Raw genomic sequence first — 20,697 nt, 5'->3', positions numbered from 1 at the left:
GGTGGCAAGAATGTCTTCAAATGCTGCTTTACAGCACAGATTGAAAGCATGCGATGTAACTAGAAAAAAATTGATTCTTATATCAGTATACTTATTTAAAAATTAATATTTTATAGTCATGTCTTCAAGCGATCACTATAGTTTTGTCTTTTCTGCTAATATACATATTTCAAAAATATCTGCTAATTTTCCATTGAGAGGCAACCAAGTTATAGGCTGGAAATCAAGGTACCGTCTTAAGATTTATATAGAAAGTAATGTATTGCTATGATGTTCAATATCAAAAATATGAGCCATGATTGTACCAAAGGCTAGACTTTCGTATTAGATCAGGCATTCGTGTGTTTATTAATATTGTTCCATTGAATTTTCTTTTTCATGTTCTAGTTCGCGTAAAGGCAGAAGAATATTCTAACCAAGGAAGTGATTTACTTACTGGATGAAATGATGTATGTACTTAAAATACGTAAGAAAAATAACATGATTGCGTAGCCCGTAAGTATCTGATTAATAAATGATGATATTTAAGGAAGTTAAAACAGCTTGGGTTTGTAACTTTGATATTAGCAAAACATCCTCCAAAAAAAGTGCCTGTTAGCTCATACTCATGCATTTTGTTATGACGTGCACGGAAGAAACAATTAACCATGTCATGCAAATACTAATTTTATCGCATATTAACGTCACATTGAAAATTTTAATAAGAAAATAAATTAGGTCGTGTTTGAATACTTGATTAAAAGCATGTCGCCATTCACGTATTTTTTAGATTTTATGTTAATGGATGATAATTTAATTCCTTATGACGTTTATTTTGGTCACAATTAATATTAATAACTAATTACAGTGATACATCTTTATATACCGTCTTTGAATATATATACAATGTAAAACTCCTGAATTGTGACTTTTTTACCACAGTGCAAACATGAATATGGATAACTGTACTCACTTAATTCAGCTTTTGGTGAGAAATTTAGATTTTAACTAACTTTATTATCTTTCTTTAATTGCTTTATTTAGTTTGTTGTATCTCAGCGTAGGAACGTAATCATTAACATTTGGCAAAGAGAGATACTTATCAGTAATCGACTTAATAAATGAACGGTGTACACCGACAGGACTTTCGCACATAATTTCCTTTTACTTTTTTATAATCTTGAAGTATATTATTTTTAGTGGTATGCTGTATATATTGATTAAGAAATATTTATTTACCTGATTAATAGTTTTGGGAAATTAATTGTATGGTTGGCATGTACCTGATCTTAAAAAAATTATTTTAATTTTAATAGAAATATAACCGAGCACGCCAATGTTTGTTCAGTTAATTGATTTATTTACAAAAGAAGTGAACTAGTTCATGAAAAATATTTAGAATTTTGATAATTTATTACCTTAAAATTTATTCTGAAATTCATTCCACCAATTCATCTTTTTTTACAGGAATTAGTTGCAATTATGATCACTGATTTATTTAAACAGCACACAGTACCATTTAATGAATTAATTACGGAATATTTTTGTCTTTGTTGCCTTTTATAAAACGGTACAGGTAGTGATAAGCTTACACAAATTAGTGTTTGAAATTATTTTTTGTCCAATGGCATTGCAGTACTTTTCAAACTTTCGGGAAATTTATTTTAGTAAATCAGCGCCACTCGTAGCTGATTAAACTTTGTAAATACACATTAATAAACGCTAATCTGTACTTAATTCAACTCGTTCCCGTATGACATAAAAAGGAAAAACGTTGTTTGTATAATTAATAAATATCACAATACATATTTTTATTAAAAAGAACACAAAAGTGAAAATAACAAAGATAAAAATAGCCCCGTGTTAAATTAATATGATGCGTTGGGTAGATTTTGAATTAATTATTTATACATGTTGACCATTTTGGACATGAACTGACTAAGGTACGAATTGGCTAGGGTACGAGTTGACTTTCCAGATTGAATTTACATGAGCAAATAAAATCATCTTGGAACTGCGAGACGTATACATTGAAGTATTTTCACCTCATAAAGTTTTCTTTTTATTTATTTCAGATAGTTTTCGGAGGTCTAGTACTAATAGACGGACAGTATCTTGGTACATCAGGTTAGTTTTGTATTCATAGGCAAATAGGAAAAAAAACATATATGATTAAAATTCATCAACATGATACGTTTTGATTTCATGAAAACGATATAAAAATGCGGGAAGGGATTTATCTGAAAATAATCATTTTCGTTTTTGGTACGTGGCATTCCCTGTTTGTTATTTGTGTTTGTTTTTTGGTAAGTTCAAATTTACCTTACAACAATATCAGGTGAATAACAAGCACAATTTTGATCACAGAATGAAGAAGGATAATTTTTCTGGCTTGAATAGATCGATTTGATAAGGGTGCAGGAGAAAAATAAGGGTCAATTGATATTTAAATCTAATGAATTATCTTTTACTCTGAGCACATCAAATGCAGCTAACAAATAATCTTGCATATGTACACTGTATTTCTTGTACAACAACATAAAGTGGACATGGCATGCGTTCCGAAACCCCTTACTGTTTCATGCACCAAATCTGTAACAGTTTTTTCTTTCGTGAATATTCCGTCCAAAGTTAATATTTATCCAGAACGCATCAAGTGGTAGTAGTAACTTCTTGAAGTTTGAATATGTTTTAAACAATTTAGAGTTCTATAGTCTGATTCAGTATATGAATGGCTCTGTCTGATATTCAAAGAGAAATCAAGGAAATATCCTCTAACTATAAAGATGGACGAAAGAGTTGTTCTAGCTCTGTATTACTGTGGTCTTGAAATTCAGGTCTTACGTCATGAATTTTTCACATAAAAGTTTGTTGTTTACTCGTATTGAAAACAATTCTACTTCTCGATATAATCTTTCCGCTAAGTTTTACATTTTCCTTGTTTAAAGATTGTATAAATCTTAGAGCTTACGGCTGGCGACTAATAAAAATTCGGGCAATAGCCATGACATTTACAAACAAATAAGGTTAAGTATCCATTGCATTTGTTACTAAATCTTTATTATTTTCCATGTCTTAGTTTTGTTATTATTTAACCGGTCATCTTGCTTTGTAAACTTACAAGAAATCGACCGCGCGTTATGTTCTTTTATATAGTATAATTATGTATTCAAGGTGTTTGTCATTATATCACAGCCTCTGGCGAGAAATAAATGACATACATAATTTTGTATTAACAGGGTACGGACGAAGAAGAATAATCGGTCATCGGCGTAGGATTCATCCAAGATACCCAGACCCTTATGGGCCTCTACATATCAGGGATCCGTATCCTCTTATGCCCGCACTGAGGCGGCCTATCATAAGAGACCCTTATATTGATGGTACAGTACCTGTTGCTAGAATACGGCGCCCAAATGTTGTGAGGGACAGTTCTAGAGATAGACGTCAAGATATAAATATAGTGAACAACAACAACAATGAAAACGTTAGAGAAGGATCGAATAATGTCGTGGTGAATCAGTGTGAGTAATCTAATCCATTTATCTTCTTATATTGTATTATTATATTACATTACATTATATTATTCAAGAATTTTCAAAACGCATCATCAATTTACAGCAAAAATTTCATTCTTGTAACTTGTATGCAAATATTTTGCTGTACATAAAATATTATTCTTTTAATCTGATCTAATATAGTTCTTTCGTTTCTGATACTTGGAGCGTGACCATTGTCATTTGTGGACGTAGAGCTCTTGTTGCATTTCATGCTTAAAAAGCATAGCGTGCATTAAAAAACTCGAATGTTATTACATTCTAAAGTCAGTCAGCCATTTTACTTACAAGCATAGTTTTTAAATAAAATTTTGATGACGTTGATGCACGTGCTAAGCCTACCAACAAATACACGGTTAAGATAACTTTCACTTTTCGTATTTAATGTTACTAATGTTTACAGAGTTTGATGGCCAAGTCCTTGTTTGACGATTTGTTACATGTTTTCGCGATTTCACATAGCCATATAACTGCCACAGTAGCAAGATTTAATGCTTTTCAAATGTAGGCGTTTATCAAACAAATCTTTTATTAAAGTTTTAGAACGCCCAAACACTAATCACCTTTCAAATTTTTTAATTCATGGGAGTGGGGGTACCAAAAGTATACCGGGCATACTTCGATAGAAGAAACCTTGTGTGACATCAACACGCCAAAGTTTTTGATTTTGCCAAAAGCGTTATGCACTCTAAACAAGAAAGGGTATCAGAGTTAAAAACGTTCACTGCCTAGAGACAATTTACACAAAACAGCTTCTGCGTACGGCGGATAACATACTAAAGTGTCTATAAATCGAAACTATATATCATATAATTCATGGAGAGATATGTTGTTTGAACACGTCTGGAAATCTATGATTGGTGGATGATTTCAAATGTTTACATCTGTATTTTAAAAGTTTTATGTGATTTTATTTTAAACTGGTATGAAAAAAAGAAAACAAATGTAACGTATTATTGCATCATGTTAAAAATAGAAGTAATTTACAAAGAAATTAAATGAATGACTTTTAATGGAAATTTTTATTAATGAAACGTTTTTAACTAAAAAATTAAATCAGTATTTGTCAATGCAGAGCTGTACTGCATATCAGCAGTCCCCATAATGTTATATCAACGTAGATACTTGCATTCTGGAAATCTACAATATATTTTGTTAATAGCTTTGCTATATCTATCAATAGCAATAATCTTACTTAAACCATAATTTCATTTTTCGAATAGTGGAAAAACTGATGCAAAGACTTATGTTATAGATCTAGTACCTTTTCATGTAAAGGGAAGAAATTTCAAGTACCAACAAAAGCAAGAATGCTAACCTTGGTGCATATGACCTTGACCTTTGAGAGAGAGGTCTTGGTATTGCACGTGACACATTGTCTTGTAATGGTGAATATCTATGCGATACATCCATTACCAAAATGTTTTATCTCCAAGAAGAACCTTAAACTTGACTTTGAGGGGGCGTGGCCCGTGTTGCATTTTCCATTACTGCTCGTGAACAGACTCAATCAAACCGAGTCTGCAATTTTCACTGTTTGCATTGTTTTCGGTCCTTCCGAGGGATCTACTTTCCAGATTTTATTTAAGCTGGAGGTCTGGGTTTTATATGCACCAAATAAATTTGCTATAGTGACTGTATGAGCCATCTTACTTGAACGTCCATTGATGCAAAGTAAAGATACTGAACAGACAAAGACGACCTATTATCTTTGACCTCTAAATGTGGACTTGACCTTTTGAGCTAGGGGTCTGGGTCTTGTATGCGACACACTAACATATTATGGGGAACATTTGTGTCAAGTAATTTCAAAATTTCTTGATGAATGACAGAGTTATTGACCGAACACGAAACAGACACTGTTAACCTTTGACCTTCAAGCGTGACTTTGATCTTGAAAATATGGGGTCTGGATCTTGCACGCGACACGTTTCATTATAGGGAACCAAATAATCTCAAAATTTCTGAATTTTTTGAATAGCAGAGTTATTGACCGGACACGAAACAGACCCTGTGAATCGTTGACCTTCAAGTGTGACCTTGACCTTGGGTTAAGTATCTTGGTTTTGCGTGCGACACGTCATCTCATAATTGGGAACATTTATGACAAATTATTTGAAAATGCTTTCATGGCATAATTATGGACTGGACACGAGGACAAACAGGTGGACGGATAGACGGACGAAGCCTTTATTAATGTACCACTTTTTCTTCGAAGAAACGGGGGAAATTATCTCAATATGTTATTATTTAACCGTTTAGACATTGCGTTATTAAAATCAATTAGTGTACAATTTACATTCTCTATTCCAGTCAAACTTAAATAAAATATGAGAATGATATGATTAATTTTCAAACACGAGAGGTCTGCCTTGTATCTAGCTTCCGTTTTCAAAGAATTTACTATACGATTAGAAAGGTTAGAAATTCTATGAAAATACCTGTATGCAATTTGTTTATATTTCAACATGGTCTTGTTTTAGTAAAGCAAAACTGTTGACATGTTGACGCATTTTACAGTGAGCAGCAACGATGCACAAAACAAATGTATATTCTTATTACAATGATCACACTCTGTACCCGGATAATCCTAACCCTGTTCAGCGACCCTTACTCAGTGCCAAGATGGCTGACAGAAAGACGATGTATGTAGTTAATTTCCTCGTCTTTTTTCATGTTTTTATGTTAGTATGCCATGTTAGCGTAAAACTTTTGATAGCCGTAATATCCTGTTTTGTGTACTAAATATTTCAATCGACAAGTCACATTATGTTGCTGGGATTCATTAAAATGTACTCAAAGAAGTATTCAAAATGAACATGTTTTATGTTTCTAACTGTTTAAAGTACCAGAAATTGCAATAAGACCTTACTTATCAATTGTATTAGTTCAGTAAACATCTCTTTGACAATGTTTAACAGTATCAAAGTTTGAAATTCATTTTTATAGCTTAAAAACTTTATTGATTATGAGGTGGGTTTAGATTTGCGGATAATTCCTGAATGGTATAGGAAACAGTGGTTGATAAATACGAACTTAGAATGGATAAACACCTAACCAAACGAACACTTAGCTATTCGACTGTGCTTAATATATGATCTATAGATGTTTGAAGCTCTTTGACCCACCCACCCCTGCAGGGATGTGGGATTCCTATGACCAACTTGTCCAACTCGAAATTATTTGCAGGCGGACAAGTGCATTTTTCATTCTGTGTGTCCGCGGACAAGTAGACTTTTTCAGGTATAAAATGAGAAAACAAAAATATCATTTAGAGTGTGTGTTGCTTAAAGTGTTTGGAGGCGATAAAGATAACTTAATGTATGAAATCCGTGATGTACTTGCTGAGAACCTCTCGACTGCTTCAGACTTAGAAAAAACATACATCTGTGTCTTTAAGCATCACTTTCCATGATCTGATTGGTTCGTTGGCTAGGTCTCGCGCACACTGTAACTCTTTGACTTTGATAAAAAATTAGAAACGTAAACAACTTAAAGAAGTATTTCGACAAGTTTATTAGTAGAATTCCATAACTGCTGAGACAATAAGTCACTGTAAAAGGAAATATGGGGCCAGTAGTCAGCCAAATAAAAATCAAAAGCACACAGAGATCGCAAGTATGACTAAAAACAAGTCGGAAAGTTTTAGGAGTCTTTCTCTGAATTCCTCCGGCTTTGCACCATTTCGTGGACAGTGTTTCGAGCATGGCATCAAAAGATCCCGATCCCTGCTTACGCGAATTCAGACTTTTATAAACTTTAAAAGGCAAATATTTTAACAGCTTAAAACCACAGTTACTGTGATATGCTTTTTTTTCATTCACGGTCCTAAATAAAGAACTCTCCAGTCTATTTGCAGTTTCATGAAGGTTTAATATTACAAATCCTTGCGAGTGAAATTTGAATTTGGACAGGTAGATTTTAAGTGGCCGTGGACAAGTGAAAAATGTGTGTGTATTTTTCCACACCCATGCCCTGTCAGTCCAGGCACCCCGCCACCCCCTCCCCCCACCCCCCACACACACACTTTCTTTCCCTACTTACCATCTGAAAACATATCATATTTAATAATTAATCATAAATCTAGTCCAATTTAAACAATATCAAAATATTTGATAGCACCTCTATAAAATCTCTTACACTATAACATATATATTATATGTTATAGTGTAAGAGATTTTATAGAGGTGCTATCGGAATATTTTGATATTGTTTAAATTGGACTAGATTTATGATTAATTATATATATATATTATACAAAATATGAAACAAAAGCAATTCTTCTGGAACAGTGAGAGAGAGAGAGAGATGGAGGGAGAGAGGGTTGGGGGTTATAGAACTTCGAACATCGGTGGTATTAAATAATTTCTTATATGATTTTAAAGTAATGTTTACAATAATTAGACCATGTATATTTACATGTCAACTCATTCATTTCTATAAAATACTAGTAAGTTAGGTTTTTATCCATTCCTCATGTAAACTGAGTTCAGTTTTTATCCACTGGGAGTTAGGTTTTGATCCCTTTTCTCGCTGTCAGTACATTTGAACATTTATTGTGTCAACATGTAGTGGGTTAACAACATAGTGTAAACGGGCCTATAAAGCAGTATATTTTTGCTTTCAAACAACAAAATAGTAGAGGCATCAAAAGCATATAGGTGTTTTTTAAAGATTTTTTTGTAAAATTTTTCATTGAAAATTTGCCTTGTTCGTCGGTATTCCACCTGAAAACACAAGAGTTTATATATTTAACATGTTACGTTTTGAAATAAATATACACTTGATCGATGGAGACAGATATAACAACCGAGACATTCCTTTATACATCGAAATTACACAGAAAACAAAGTTGTATCGGCTTTACATCCGCCATGTTGGCACTGAGTTAGGGTCGCTAAACAGAGTTAGGATTATTCGGGTACATAGTGTGCTGATGCGAGTTTTGTTTTGTCTTCATTTTTTTCTCAGTGATGCATTGAACGTGACATTTTCGTTTGTGTGATTTGAGTTAGGCCGTTTCCCAACCGTGTAGGTTATATAGCACCGGCAATAAACTTAACTAGTATTCATTGAAAGTGTAATTGGTTGTGGCCTGTTCTCCGCATGTAACAGACATGAATCATAGGCGGAGGAAGAATGATATCAGACAAACTGTGTTCTGTCAAAGGAGACTTAACGCCTTACCCGGGTATTAAACTCACGACCATACTTCCCATAGATTTAGCGGGCTCACTGAAAATGAATTTCAACTTTAACCCGTACTGTAATGTTCATTTGATGGTTAAAAAGAGCATTTTCTTTTAATACATCTCAAAGTCGGTAAACATTGGCGGTCGCCTCTCAATTTAAGTCATCTGTATATACCGTTACCCCGCTCTGAGTAGTCACTGTTAGGTCCAACTGTTCCAGTTAATAAAATTACCGTCAAATATGGTCAGATAATTGATTACGAAATATTTCATTGTGGTCTCTAAATTATCATGACATAAAATCATTGGGTCTGTACGGATGTAAATAATGCAGTGTATATTCAAATCTACTTTCTTACTTTTTCAGCAATCAGGCGTACATGTGATCCACCGTGCGGACCTTATTCTTCTTGTACAGATGGAATGTGCCGCCGCCGCATGGGATTCATGGATGGAGTTGTGGGTGGAGAACATTTTATATAACTGTTATGTGATGGTGATATAGAGATAACTAATAAATTTATATTTCAATCTGGTAAACCGGCTCTAATTCCCATGTAGTATTGGGAGCCTAGACGCTTGAATACTTATGTAAACTTTAGTAAAAACGTGCAATATTACAAATAACAGGCAAATTAATTTACAGATCCCTTTTGCTAACTTTAAACGGAATATCGTTTCCTACTTTTCATCACATCAGCAAGGTCGAGTATCACAACAATACGATGCACGTTTATATATTTAGATGCATACTGTGTGTGAATGAATTACAACAAAACTAAATGCTTCGATCTTTTGTTTAGAATATATGTTGGTTTTTTTTTTTTTTTTTTTTTTTTTTGTTTGCTTTTACTTAGATTTGTTTGTCAATGTTTGAGTACTTTGTATAAGATAAGATTCCTGTGTTTTTTCTACTCCTCATACTCAGATCACTATTTGTTTTGATGTTATAATTAGGCCTATCTTGTCCCATAGAATATGGTGTTCAAGTGAAACATGGTGTTCATTCAATGTTTCTGCATAACAGTTTCGCCTAAGTCGGTTCAAGTGAAACATATTGTCCATTCAATGTTTCTGCATAATAGAGTTCCGCTCAAGTCGGTTCTAGGGCGTAAGGGCGGTGTTGCACATTTTATTATCTCACACAAACAGACTCAGATTCTGCTGTAACATTTATGACATTTTGTTGCGTTCTGTGCTTCTAAAGCAACTAATATATTTTATTAGAATACTGCAAAGCTAAAACAAAGGCTAATCGTACTCGAATGATTTTACTCAATCGTTACGTCAAACCACTGTGTAGTGAAAAGTTATTGACCTTTGTGAACGTCTGGGTATGACCAAACATATGTGGTTTAAGAGGCAGGTGGCAGATCCTGGGGTGCACCCATTCTCTGATATATGTGAGACAGACATTTCTCGAAAATGTAACCGAATCTATATGACCTTTTTAAAAAGGATGCAACCAAACAAAATAACAGCAGAAAAAATTAATTTAGTTTGTTCAGCAGAGTTATAATTATGTGCAACATACCTCATGCCTATGTGGAACTCTTCTAAAAACTATACATGGGCGCTAATTTTTAAAGACCAGGAATACAAAATACATAAAAAATATTTTTATCTCACTTTATTCTAACCTTGATTTATGAAATATACTGGCGATATAATCATTAAGTCGAGCTCAGACGATGTGACTGTTTATTTTTTTTTTAAGTTTGACAGAAAGACAGCTTAACGACTAAACCTTTTTACACAGATATTTTGATCCCTTATCTAAAGAGAGATTTATGTTACAATAATCCAGTCTGTCAAGGTCAAGAGTGTTGAGATGATTCAAATACTTTTACATATTTAGTATGTACTCTGTGTGTACCAATTACACTGAAAATAAATGTTTCGATCTATGGCTAACAATACATGTCTTTGTCTTAACTTCACAAATATTCTATGGGTCTCTTGCAAGAAGTCTCCTTTTTTCAATAACCATTGATCAGTCCTAGCCGAACGAAGTGTGTCTAAGATAAGTCGTAATTGTATCTTATTTCTGTTGTTTTTCTACGCCCCTGGATGTAACGTTCAACGAAATTTTATTCGCTAAAATATTTAACAGTTTGTATCCTTTTTCTTATATCTAGACTTTTTCGGTGTAAAACTACGTACATGTATTAGGTACGGGGGTTTCTCAAGACAAGGATGAATAACGTATCATTAGTTAATATTAATTCCAAGGCTTATAGGCCAGGAACAGCTAAGTTCGATCACCCTTATAAATGATCGTGCTTATCGCCATATTGAATATTGAAATATTCTAAACAAAATGATCGACTATATTTGCCTTTTCTTCTGCCCGACCGACCTCTGCTTTTCGCTCCATAGTTCGGTCGCCAGGCCAAGTGTGAAATGTTTACATAGTTACAAGTTGCAGTCACAGCCATATTTCATAGGCGACTTAGAGTCATCAAAATATTTATATCTATAGCAAAGTGATGACCATTGGAAAATCAGGGGCGAGGCTGTCAGAAAAGTGAAAAAATACTTAATGTATTCCAGTTCCAACATTAAACTTAATATATGCTAGTAGTCTGGTCTCAGTTATAAGGAAAATAAATTTCAGAAAATATATTCTAAAATCTTATAAGACATTTTGCTCGCTTCGCTCTCAATAAATATTACAATATTTAACATATCCTACTGCCTTCCAGCCAACGTCAGTTTGCAATAGAAATGTTATAATGGGGCTTCTATTAAAGGATATGCTAGAATATTCAACAAATATACGTTCGCTTTGCTCGTAATAACTACAAGTATCCTATTCCGTTCCATATCCTACACATTCAGCATGGAAGATTGTATTGTTATAATTTGGCTTCAATTCCAGGAAGGATATGATAGAACCTTAAATCCAAATGTACTGCTTCTCATGCAGTAACTATTTTGCGCATTAAAACTGTAAAAAAATTTAAAATGGCATGTTAAAATTTGATCTTTGGGCTTTACCATCTACACTGTAATAAGCTTTTATTGTGCATAACCTGTGGTTTCATTCATTAACACACGGCTATTTGTATATAATACTGTTTACAGGAGGAGTAAAAGTATAATTGGCTAATGCGCACAAAATTGCTTGTCGCAGTTGTAAAATTTGGATGATTCGGATGAAGTTGTCTATGTGCATAAATAAAGGAGAAACGAGTTTGAGCAAAGTCTGCCAGCCCATGCTCCTCTAATTTTCCAATGGTCGTCCGCTAATTGTTGAATCTGAAAAAAACTACCACCAGCAGGGTTCAAGGATCTTTTATGACTGCCTATGTAAGACAGGGTTTTCCCATACCCGAGGGGCAGCGTGGACTGGAAACTGAGCGCTAGCGAGGGGTTTTATCTACGCTGTGCCGAGGGTTGGGTAGCAGCTGTATTACTCAGGTAGTCACGTTAGATCATTTTTCTTGCCTACTGTTGATATTATTGCGATATTCTCAAAGATATTGTAAATTAGAAATCACTCATACACAATGACGTCAGTGTGCGCACTTGTAGCTTATCTTTTTTCTAGAGAAAGATGAAAGGTGATCTCCTGCCTTTCTGCGTTAGGTAGACAAGTATTTGTGTCGAAGACACAATAGGCATACTGTATCCATCATCCGTCCGTCCTTCACAATAACTTTATTTCTCATAACGTATCGTTAGTAAATATTTATACCAAGTCTCATAGTCATGGCATAGATTAGTTAGACCACGCAAGGAAGAACTGATCTTGCTTATCGCAAGGTTGGTTTGTGCCAGACTTTTATTACGTATGTTCCTGTTTTGACTTTGTACGTAAACTGGCTGATATTTTTTCTATAAAAATATTACTACTAAAAATATGTTATGTCCAGTGTTTTGAGACCCCCCCCCCCCACCACACACACAAACACCCAACTTGATCAAAATACGTTTACATTTACGTAGCCGTGTACATTTACATTTACGTCGAAAAGGTCTAATATCAAGAATGTATAATAGGAATTAGTACGAAATACATTTGCCTAATTGTTTATCAAAATGCCTACGTTTACAGTTAGACAGATTTTCAATTTAGGCAAGTAAATGAGACCATTATTGAAACTACAATCTGAACACGATGCTCATGCAAAGTCCAGACTCTAGTTATGAGGAAGGTATGTTTATTACTACAATAGGATTTCAAAACACTGTACTAATGTCTTTAACTACAATAGAATGATAATACATGCCTAAATGCGATTCCACCGTTTGATGGTTCGTCTGACAGTAATCTACTACACACACCTAACATGTAACATGATACTGCGCATTACATTTACTATGTTGCCTCACCAACAATTCTAATTGCTGCTTGCACTCATTTCATTAATTACTGAGGTATTGTCCCGTATTTGGACTATGTGTTTGTAGAATTTTATTGGTCCCGTTGGATCATTGAAACCGCAAAAGAGTTCCGATTAAGTTGGTGAAAAGGGTGAAAGAGGCGTTTGAATTTTTCATTACCTCTCAGGAATATATTGCATCAAATCAAATCTTATTATTTCAATTTGCTGCATTCTATGCTTCTACGGGATATTTATAATGGTTCTGATGTATATAGATGTCTGTTCTTCTGCAAAAGATGAAATGATCGATGATTGCTTTACTACAAGAGGACTGTATCTGTACTCACATAAAGTGTCAGCTTGAAATGCTTGTACCTGGTCCATTTGTTTAATTTCGGAGCTGAATTTAAGCAGTCAAAATTAATATCATTATCAAAGTGGTTAATTTGCTGCTGCTACTACCACTACTACATTTTCTACTACTACTGTCATTATTTTTATTATTACTATTATTATCATCATCATCATTACTATTATTATCAAAATCGGGAAGATACTCAGAATTCAATATGGTGTGGTATAGTCTATGGGAAACTTCAAATGAGTTTAGACAATGAGGACGATACTGGAAACACCATCGAACGACGATATGATCTAATAAAACTTTTGCCATGAATTCCAAAAGTAGATGTATTTATGAGACAACACGCTAATGATATTTTCTTCATATATCAGTCAATTTATAATCGTGATACTTCAATGTTAGTTTGTGAAAAGACTACCACAAACAAATTTATTTAAACACAAAAACAAAACAATTTTAAGATGTAGTTGCGTGCAATGCTGTCCATGCCTCTTGACGAAATACCACTGATTGATTATAACAAATTGCAAGATGAAAGAAACATTTATGGTACAGATACATCAATCTCTATACTGAGCAGGTCATCAACCGTGTTTTTTTTGTACTTGGTCATTGTCAAAAACCTGAATACATATAAAGATGAAAATTGCAAGTGAAAAGAATTAGCATTTAGGTACTGAAAAGACTCGTGCTTTTAGCGCATTGTAATGTCACATTGGGTTTGATTGTTTTACAAAAATGTGGTTGTTGTCAATATAAGTGCATGGTGCATGGAAATGAATTAATGCTATATCAAAGGGGGGAAAACAACTGACAAATATAGGATAAGTTTGCATTTAATTTAGAACATAAAACACAACATGCCGACATATAGGCAACTTTCCCAGCCATGTTACTTATTAAAGTATATCAAATCTTTTTGGCATAATATGGATTTATATATTTCCACAAACGGCATCTATGTATAATATTCTTGTATGCAGCTAATCTTCAAACTTCTACTGCAGTAAAGACAGACTTTACTAAAGTAACTGTTTTGCATGCAGACTATCTGCACATGTCAAAACTCGCATAGTAAGTATCTGCCTGTTGGCGAGTTAAGCGGGAAATATATAAAATACATAGACAATTCATTAAAAAGTGTAAATAGAATACAATTTTCAAAATTTGCCGGGTGTGTGTGGGGATGGAGGGGCATCAGGTGAAATTGCGTTCGCACCCGTCGATTACCCCTTGGTATGCTCTTGAATACTTTTACAAGAGGTACACTGTTTTGATTGACAAATTTATTAAAAACGAGCTTATTTTGCGTTTTAATAGTTCACTGTTATAAAAGGTGTTAACGAATACTAGTAGTATATTTCGAACAACGTCAATGTGTGATAATTTGTTTTAAATATCATCCGGCTAGGCGTTGTTCGTTTCCAAAACACCAGTGGGACAAGCGTCCAGGCAACTTACTGTAGCCGCTTGAAAAGAAGTTGCTGGCGCGCCACCAGGCGTCATTACTTTTTTTCTGGATGACAAAGTTCCATATTACCCTAGGTGGCCGGTTGTATTTATATAATACTCGAGAAAAAACGGGATTTTTCCCCCGCTAATACAAAATCAAGTCTGCAGTTCTTGCTTTTAAATGACAGTATAAAAGGATATTATGTGACATTGAAAAACGATAGGAAATGTGATTTTGTTTTAATTTACCGAAAGAAATATTACACAATTTAATGAGCTCATTTCTAAATTCAATTGCGAAGCTGTTTAAGAAGAAACTAAAATTAACAAATTAAAGTCTATAACAAGTATCGTGAAAACATCCTCGGAAAAAATAGGAATTATAAAGTTTGCATCACGTCATCATGTTATGTTTTAAAAAGGTCACGTTCTGTTATATACATCTAACTAAATCCAATGTAGATACAAACTCCTATGGCTCCTCAATTGAATCTGCAACTCAATGTTTGCCCTGACTCCTGGATGCTCTGCGCCTGTATGCTATCATAAATAGCATACAACTACAATATAAGTATAGCCAAGCAGAACGTCGTTTGTATGCTGGAACTCTCTTACTACCTCAGTAGATTACCAAACGATGCGCCTCTGTCTCAGCTTTCGAATGCTAAGCTTATATCTGCTATTGTTTATACCATCCAACTATCATAAATTATAACTTCTATGCGTTGACCCTAAAGCTCACAACCTACTTACAATACCGCAGATCTTCTTAAGTCTGTGAATGTCAAACGTCTTCTTCAAATACTTTATCGGCCCTGACAGTGTAGCTGCAACAGCTTTCTTATCAAGGTACTGGGACAAATTATTCGTTGAATCATTGATGTGTGTACACCAATTGCTGGATACAGCATGATAATGAACTGCCGTTAGAATTACGCAAAAGTAAATCACTAAGTCTTGATACATTAAAAACATCTTAAGACACTGTATTTTAGAGACTTCATGGCATTGTTTTAAATTTTTGATAATTGTTTTATATGCGATAACAGCAGGAGTAAGTTTTTAGATTTTGGTTAGTTTTAACATATCATCATTTATATTTTTAAGGTTTGTTAAATTAAATGTACAACGCGTTTGAATATGTCATTGTATAGAAATAGGCATTTAATTATATATTTATCAGTTTCAGTTCTTCCTATTCATTCCTTTGCACTCCTGCCCTATCTACAAAAGTGCGCTCTGATTGGTGCTATTTATAGAAATTATTACTTGCTCAAACAAATGAATGTTTCCCTTTGACCAGCCTTAACAGTGATTAACCCAATTTAATCATAAATAATCGAAATCCTGTCATCAAGACCAAATCAACTAAAATCATAGCAATGATAGAATGAAAAGGGAGTCAAGCAACACAGAAGAACAGAACAAAACTTTTAATTCACCCAGGTATAAGCAATATGGTTTTAACATATTTACAAATGTAACAAAAGAAAACAATGGCATTCCGGTCAAATCACTAAATAGTTTAAACAATGAAATAAAACAATTAGAGATGCTTCAGTTCTCCAATGGGGAGAGGGGAGCTAGGTATACTTAGAACTATACATTAAAATTATGTCATTTCGCAGTTCTTATTATCATTTCTATTTGAGAAATTTAGTGTTTCAAAACAAAGTTTAACTTGCAAACAGCATATATGATAAGTCAAATTAATATATAATAATTGTTTCTTCTTAAGAGAAGGAACACATATGGTTGACAGTTCACACTTGACTGAGTAGGTAATGGACACGGGAAATGTCAAACGAATCCGATTACCACTAGGGTGCTGCCATCTCGGACTCAATCATATTCATTACGAATAACCTCCATGCTAATGTGAGTTCATACGTCTTTAATTCTGTCTATTGTGAAATGCAACTTATTAAGCGCAGGTCGACAAGGAAAAATTATGTTCTTTCAAGTTGCCACATACAACATAATCTACAACTGTCTCCAAATTTATGACACTGTCAGACTTCCTGTTTTAGCGTTTAGAAAACCTGTTGAGAGGGTTGGAAAAACAGGTTATTTGATTTGTTGCTTTTTTGTTGGGCTTGCCGTCACATGGACACAATGAAAGATCATATGGCGTCATTCCTGCTTTTGCTGGTGGAGGAAGACCCCAGGTCCTCCTTCTTGCATTATTTCATTACTGGCGGGCACCTGGGTTGAACCATCGACCATCCGTGAGCCAGCTGGATGGTTTTCTAACATGAAGAATTCAACACAACAATCGATGCTCGAACCCTCATCGGTGAAAGCGTGATTCAAAGTTAGCTACCTTATCAACTCGGAGACCGAGGCTCGTGTTTATTTGAAGGCTGCATTGAATTGACGGTGTACTTAATGAAATACGGCATCCATTTTTAACAAAATTCAAGATGGCAACCATACTGATGGCCAACACAAAATCTTTCATAAAAATCATGAATTTTCAAAGCAAAGGGAAAAATCCACAAGAATACACTGCGCCACAACTATCAGTCCCGATGGGATTTAAAGTTGCCCATCATAGAGTCTTCCGCCTGTTTGGACAGACTCAATCAAAGAGGAAAGCGTAGTGTACAGCTGTAAAAAGAGTTGAACTTTAAACATGAAGTGGTTCTCGAAACAGTTGGGTCATAACATTTTCAATAAAACGTTGTATGACTTAACCGACTACAGTTAGAAATATACAAACACCCAAACACTTATGAAGTTTGTAAACAACATCCCCATAAAAATCGGGGTTTAATATATACCTTCCCGCAAAAATGTCTTTAAGTTACTATTAAATATAAAAACCAGATCTTAATCAGATAATATATATGAGCAAATATGTACGTAATTTTTATAACGTTGATGAAGACATTTGTTTTGTAATGAAAAGAATGCTTCATTGAAAATTCGTTCCGGCAAGCCGGACAAATTCAGATATATCCATCCCATGAGATGTTGCCTGTGAAACACCTCCTTCGAAATAGGGGAAAATTACAATGCTAAAATTAAAATCCCTCTTGTCATCAATTTAGGTATGTATAAAGTGTCATGAGTAGAGAGATGTAAATATAAAACTGAAGCAGTAGTATCCGAATTGTTAGTTTTATTTCATTTGAGCTCCTGAGGAAATCCACCAATTGAATATAAAACGGATTGTCCATATCAAGAATATCGTCAAGATAGAAGGATGTATCGTTACATGCAGTTGCAATGTATAATGGTAGCCTGAATATCTGGAGAAAGGCTAAACATAAAATCTCTTTCGACACGTTATAAAACAAATATGCGACAAGGACTGCAATTGTTTCCATGGGAATACTAAATGTTGTTCAATAAAAAAGGAAAGCTCTTTAAAAATTTCGTGACTAGTTCTCATGTTTTATTGAAACTGCAGGCAAGAAATGTAGCATTCCGCTTGGCAAAGGTTTTTTGAATAAAAGTAAGTTAATTTGTCATTTATTATTATCATGTGGTAAAATGGTATACAAATAGAGAAATCACATGAACTGACTCAAAAACCTTTATAATTATTTTTTTTCAAACTTGTTTATGATTTCGCAAGTATTTTTTAATCGACCAAAAACGTGTATACCAGAGATCAAATATACTTTATCGCAATATCTATCCACGTGGTCTTTACAGCAGTCAATAAAATTTGTAAAAAGATCCTTTGGAAGTAGAGAATATTTATTTGTTGTAAATAACTTAGAAATATTGGTAGTAGTACAAGTAGTGCTATCAGCATATTCTTTACCATTGATGTCTCACCCGAGTATGAGGAGTAGAAATTAACATATCAATATTACACATAGTGTACACGCACAACACCATGACGTCAGCGCAAAAACTATGATGTCACAGTGTTTATTGTGAAAATATATACAATATTTATTGAATGCTATTATATTAAGTTGGTGCGTCCCTTTTTATGTTCTTGCAGTAATGGAATACGTCTTTGCCTTTATCGATTATATTTGTTGTAAACTACCAGAATTACCGATTATTTGTAATTCCAATTCGTCAACATTCAAGTGTAGTTCCAACCAGTATGTAAACAGATATATTTCTCTCTAATATTTCAATAGTCCACAGCACAGCATATAGCTTTAATAAATATAAATATCATCGAAAAGTATATGGAACTATCTTAGCTGTAACCTCCTACAGACAGACAAATGAAATTTCAAGTTCGTCATTTGTCATCTTTTCATTTAGTATATAATAATACTAGCGTGTGGACACCCATTGTTCTTGTGGAATAAGAGACGAAATAAACATGTTTAAAAATTAATGTAAATGTCCTTGTCCAATTAATCCTCCTTGTCCCATTATTCCTCCTTGTCCCATAAATCCTCCTTGTCCCATTATTCCTCCTCGTCCCATTAATCCTCCTTGTCCCATTAATACTGCAGGTTGGCACATTCCTCCTGTGCAAGAAGAATCATCAACACATGTGTAGTATTGCGGGCATAGGTTAGTGTAGCAATTATCTGTGCATGTAGAACGTCCGGATGCTGAAAAAGGTAAGAAAGTGTTGAATGTAATCTGCATTTTGGTTTTACTATTTTAGAAAAAATATAAGTGCATTTTTACCGACATATCTAGTGATAAAATACTGGACCGTGTTAGCCAGAGTAGTTTTATAAGACATGTTCGAAGGTAAGATCTCCCAGTGACAGCTCTGAGCAGACTCACGCTGTATCAGGGGATTGCATAATTGTATCGTCAGGAAGGCCCAATGACACAGCTTGTATATCGCTAACATATACCAAATATAGGAAAATGTCATGTTTTTGAACGAAATAGTTTAAATATCTAACGGTTTTGCGTTGGCAATACAAATGAAGTACAAATGTATAATAATTCTTATATATATCTTCCTGATCACATGTAATAGCACTTCTAAATGCATAGTTAGCTTATTAAGATATAACAAGAAGACCATGATGGTCCTGAATCGCTCACCTCTTCCCACATGATCCAGTTTTGAGTATGACGTCGTTTTTTCTATTATTTGACATAGTGACCTAGTTTTTGAGCTTATGTGACACAGTTTTGAACTTGACTTTGATATTATCAAGATAAAAATTCTGACCAATTTTCATGAAGATCCATTGAAAAATATGGTCTCTAGAGAGGTCACAAGGTTTTTCTATTATCTGACCTATTAACCTAGTTTTCAAAGGTACGTGACCCTGTTTTGAACTTAACCAAGATATCATCAAGGTGAACATTCTCACTAATTTTCATGAAGACCTCATGAAAAATATGGCCTCTAGAGAGGTCACAAAGTTTTTCTATTTTTATACCTACTGGCCTAGTTTTTGATTGCACGTGACCCAGTTTCGAAACTGACCCAGATATCATCAAGGTGAACATTCAGATCAATTTTCATGAAGATCCACTGAAAAATATGGCCTCTAGAGAGGTCAAAAGATTTTAATAATTTTAGACCTACTGACCTAGTTTTTGACCGCAGTTGACCAAGTTTCAAACTTGACCTAGATATCATCATGTTAAACATTCAGACCAACTTTCATACAGATCCCATGAAAAGTATGGCCTCTAGAGAGGTCACAAGGTTTTTCTATTATTTGACTTACTGACCTAGTTTTTTAAGGCACGTAACCCAGTTTCAAACCTGACCTAGATATCATCAAGGTGAACACTCTGACCAATTTTTATGGAGATCCATTCACAAGTATGGCCTCTAGAGAGGTCACAATGTTTTTCTATTTATAGACCTTCTGACCTAGTTTTTGACTGCACATGAACTTGTTTCAAACTTGACCTAGATGTCA

The 20,697-nt window shown here is 34.1% G+C and overlaps 2 protein-coding genes across 5 annotated transcripts in view; one reads left to right on the top strand and one right to left on the bottom strand.

The window, feature by feature from the left end:
* The window catches only part of LOC123553999 (uncharacterized), a 167,859-nt gene that overhangs the window by 16,392 nt on the left and 130,770 nt on the right, over positions 1-20,697 (bottom strand). For 2 of the 4 annotated variants that reach the window (XM_045343807.2, XM_053548587.1), the window contains exon 4: positions 16,294-19,410. The exons of the other annotated variants lie outside the window; for them this stretch is intronic. In XM_045343807.2, the coding sequence (XP_045199742.2) occupies positions 19,184-19,410 (227 nt within the window). In that variant the 3' untranslated portion in view covers positions 16,294-19,183. Of the gene's footprint in view, positions 1-16,293; positions 19,411-20,697 lie in introns of those variants that run through there. 4 annotated transcript variants of the gene reach the window in all.
* LOC123555334 (uncharacterized) lies at positions 862-10,645 on the top strand. Its single transcript, XM_053548590.1, has 4 exons — positions 862-967; positions 2,055-2,106; positions 3,219-3,503; positions 9,096-10,645. The coding sequence occupies exons 1-4, from the start codon at positions 929-931 to the stop codon at positions 9,209-9,211; spliced, it is 492 nt and encodes a 163-aa protein (XP_053404565.1). The 5' UTR covers positions 862-928; the 3' UTR covers positions 9,212-10,645.

This window comes from Mercenaria mercenaria, chromosome 7, assembly GCF_021730395.1.
Source record: "Mercenaria mercenaria strain notata chromosome 7, MADL_Memer_1, whole genome shotgun sequence".
Lineage (NCBI taxonomy): Eukaryota > Metazoa > Mollusca > Bivalvia > Venerida > Veneridae > Mercenaria > Mercenaria mercenaria.
This window is presented reverse-complemented; position numbering and strand designations above follow the sequence as displayed.

Excerpts from the sequence above, each read along its gene's own strand:
- LOC123555334 (XM_053548590.1), top strand. The coding sequence starts at position 929 with ATGAATATGGATAACTGTACTCACTTAATTCAGCTTTTG. Across the intron at positions 968-2,054 it reads CTCACTTAATTCAGCTTTTG|ATAGTTTTCGGAGGTCTAGT; the intron begins GTGAGAAATTTA and ends TATTTATTTCAG. Across the intron at positions 3,504-9,095 it reads TAATGTCGTGGTGAATCAGT|CAATCAGGCGTACATGTGAT; the intron begins GTGAGTAATCTA and ends TTACTTTTTCAG.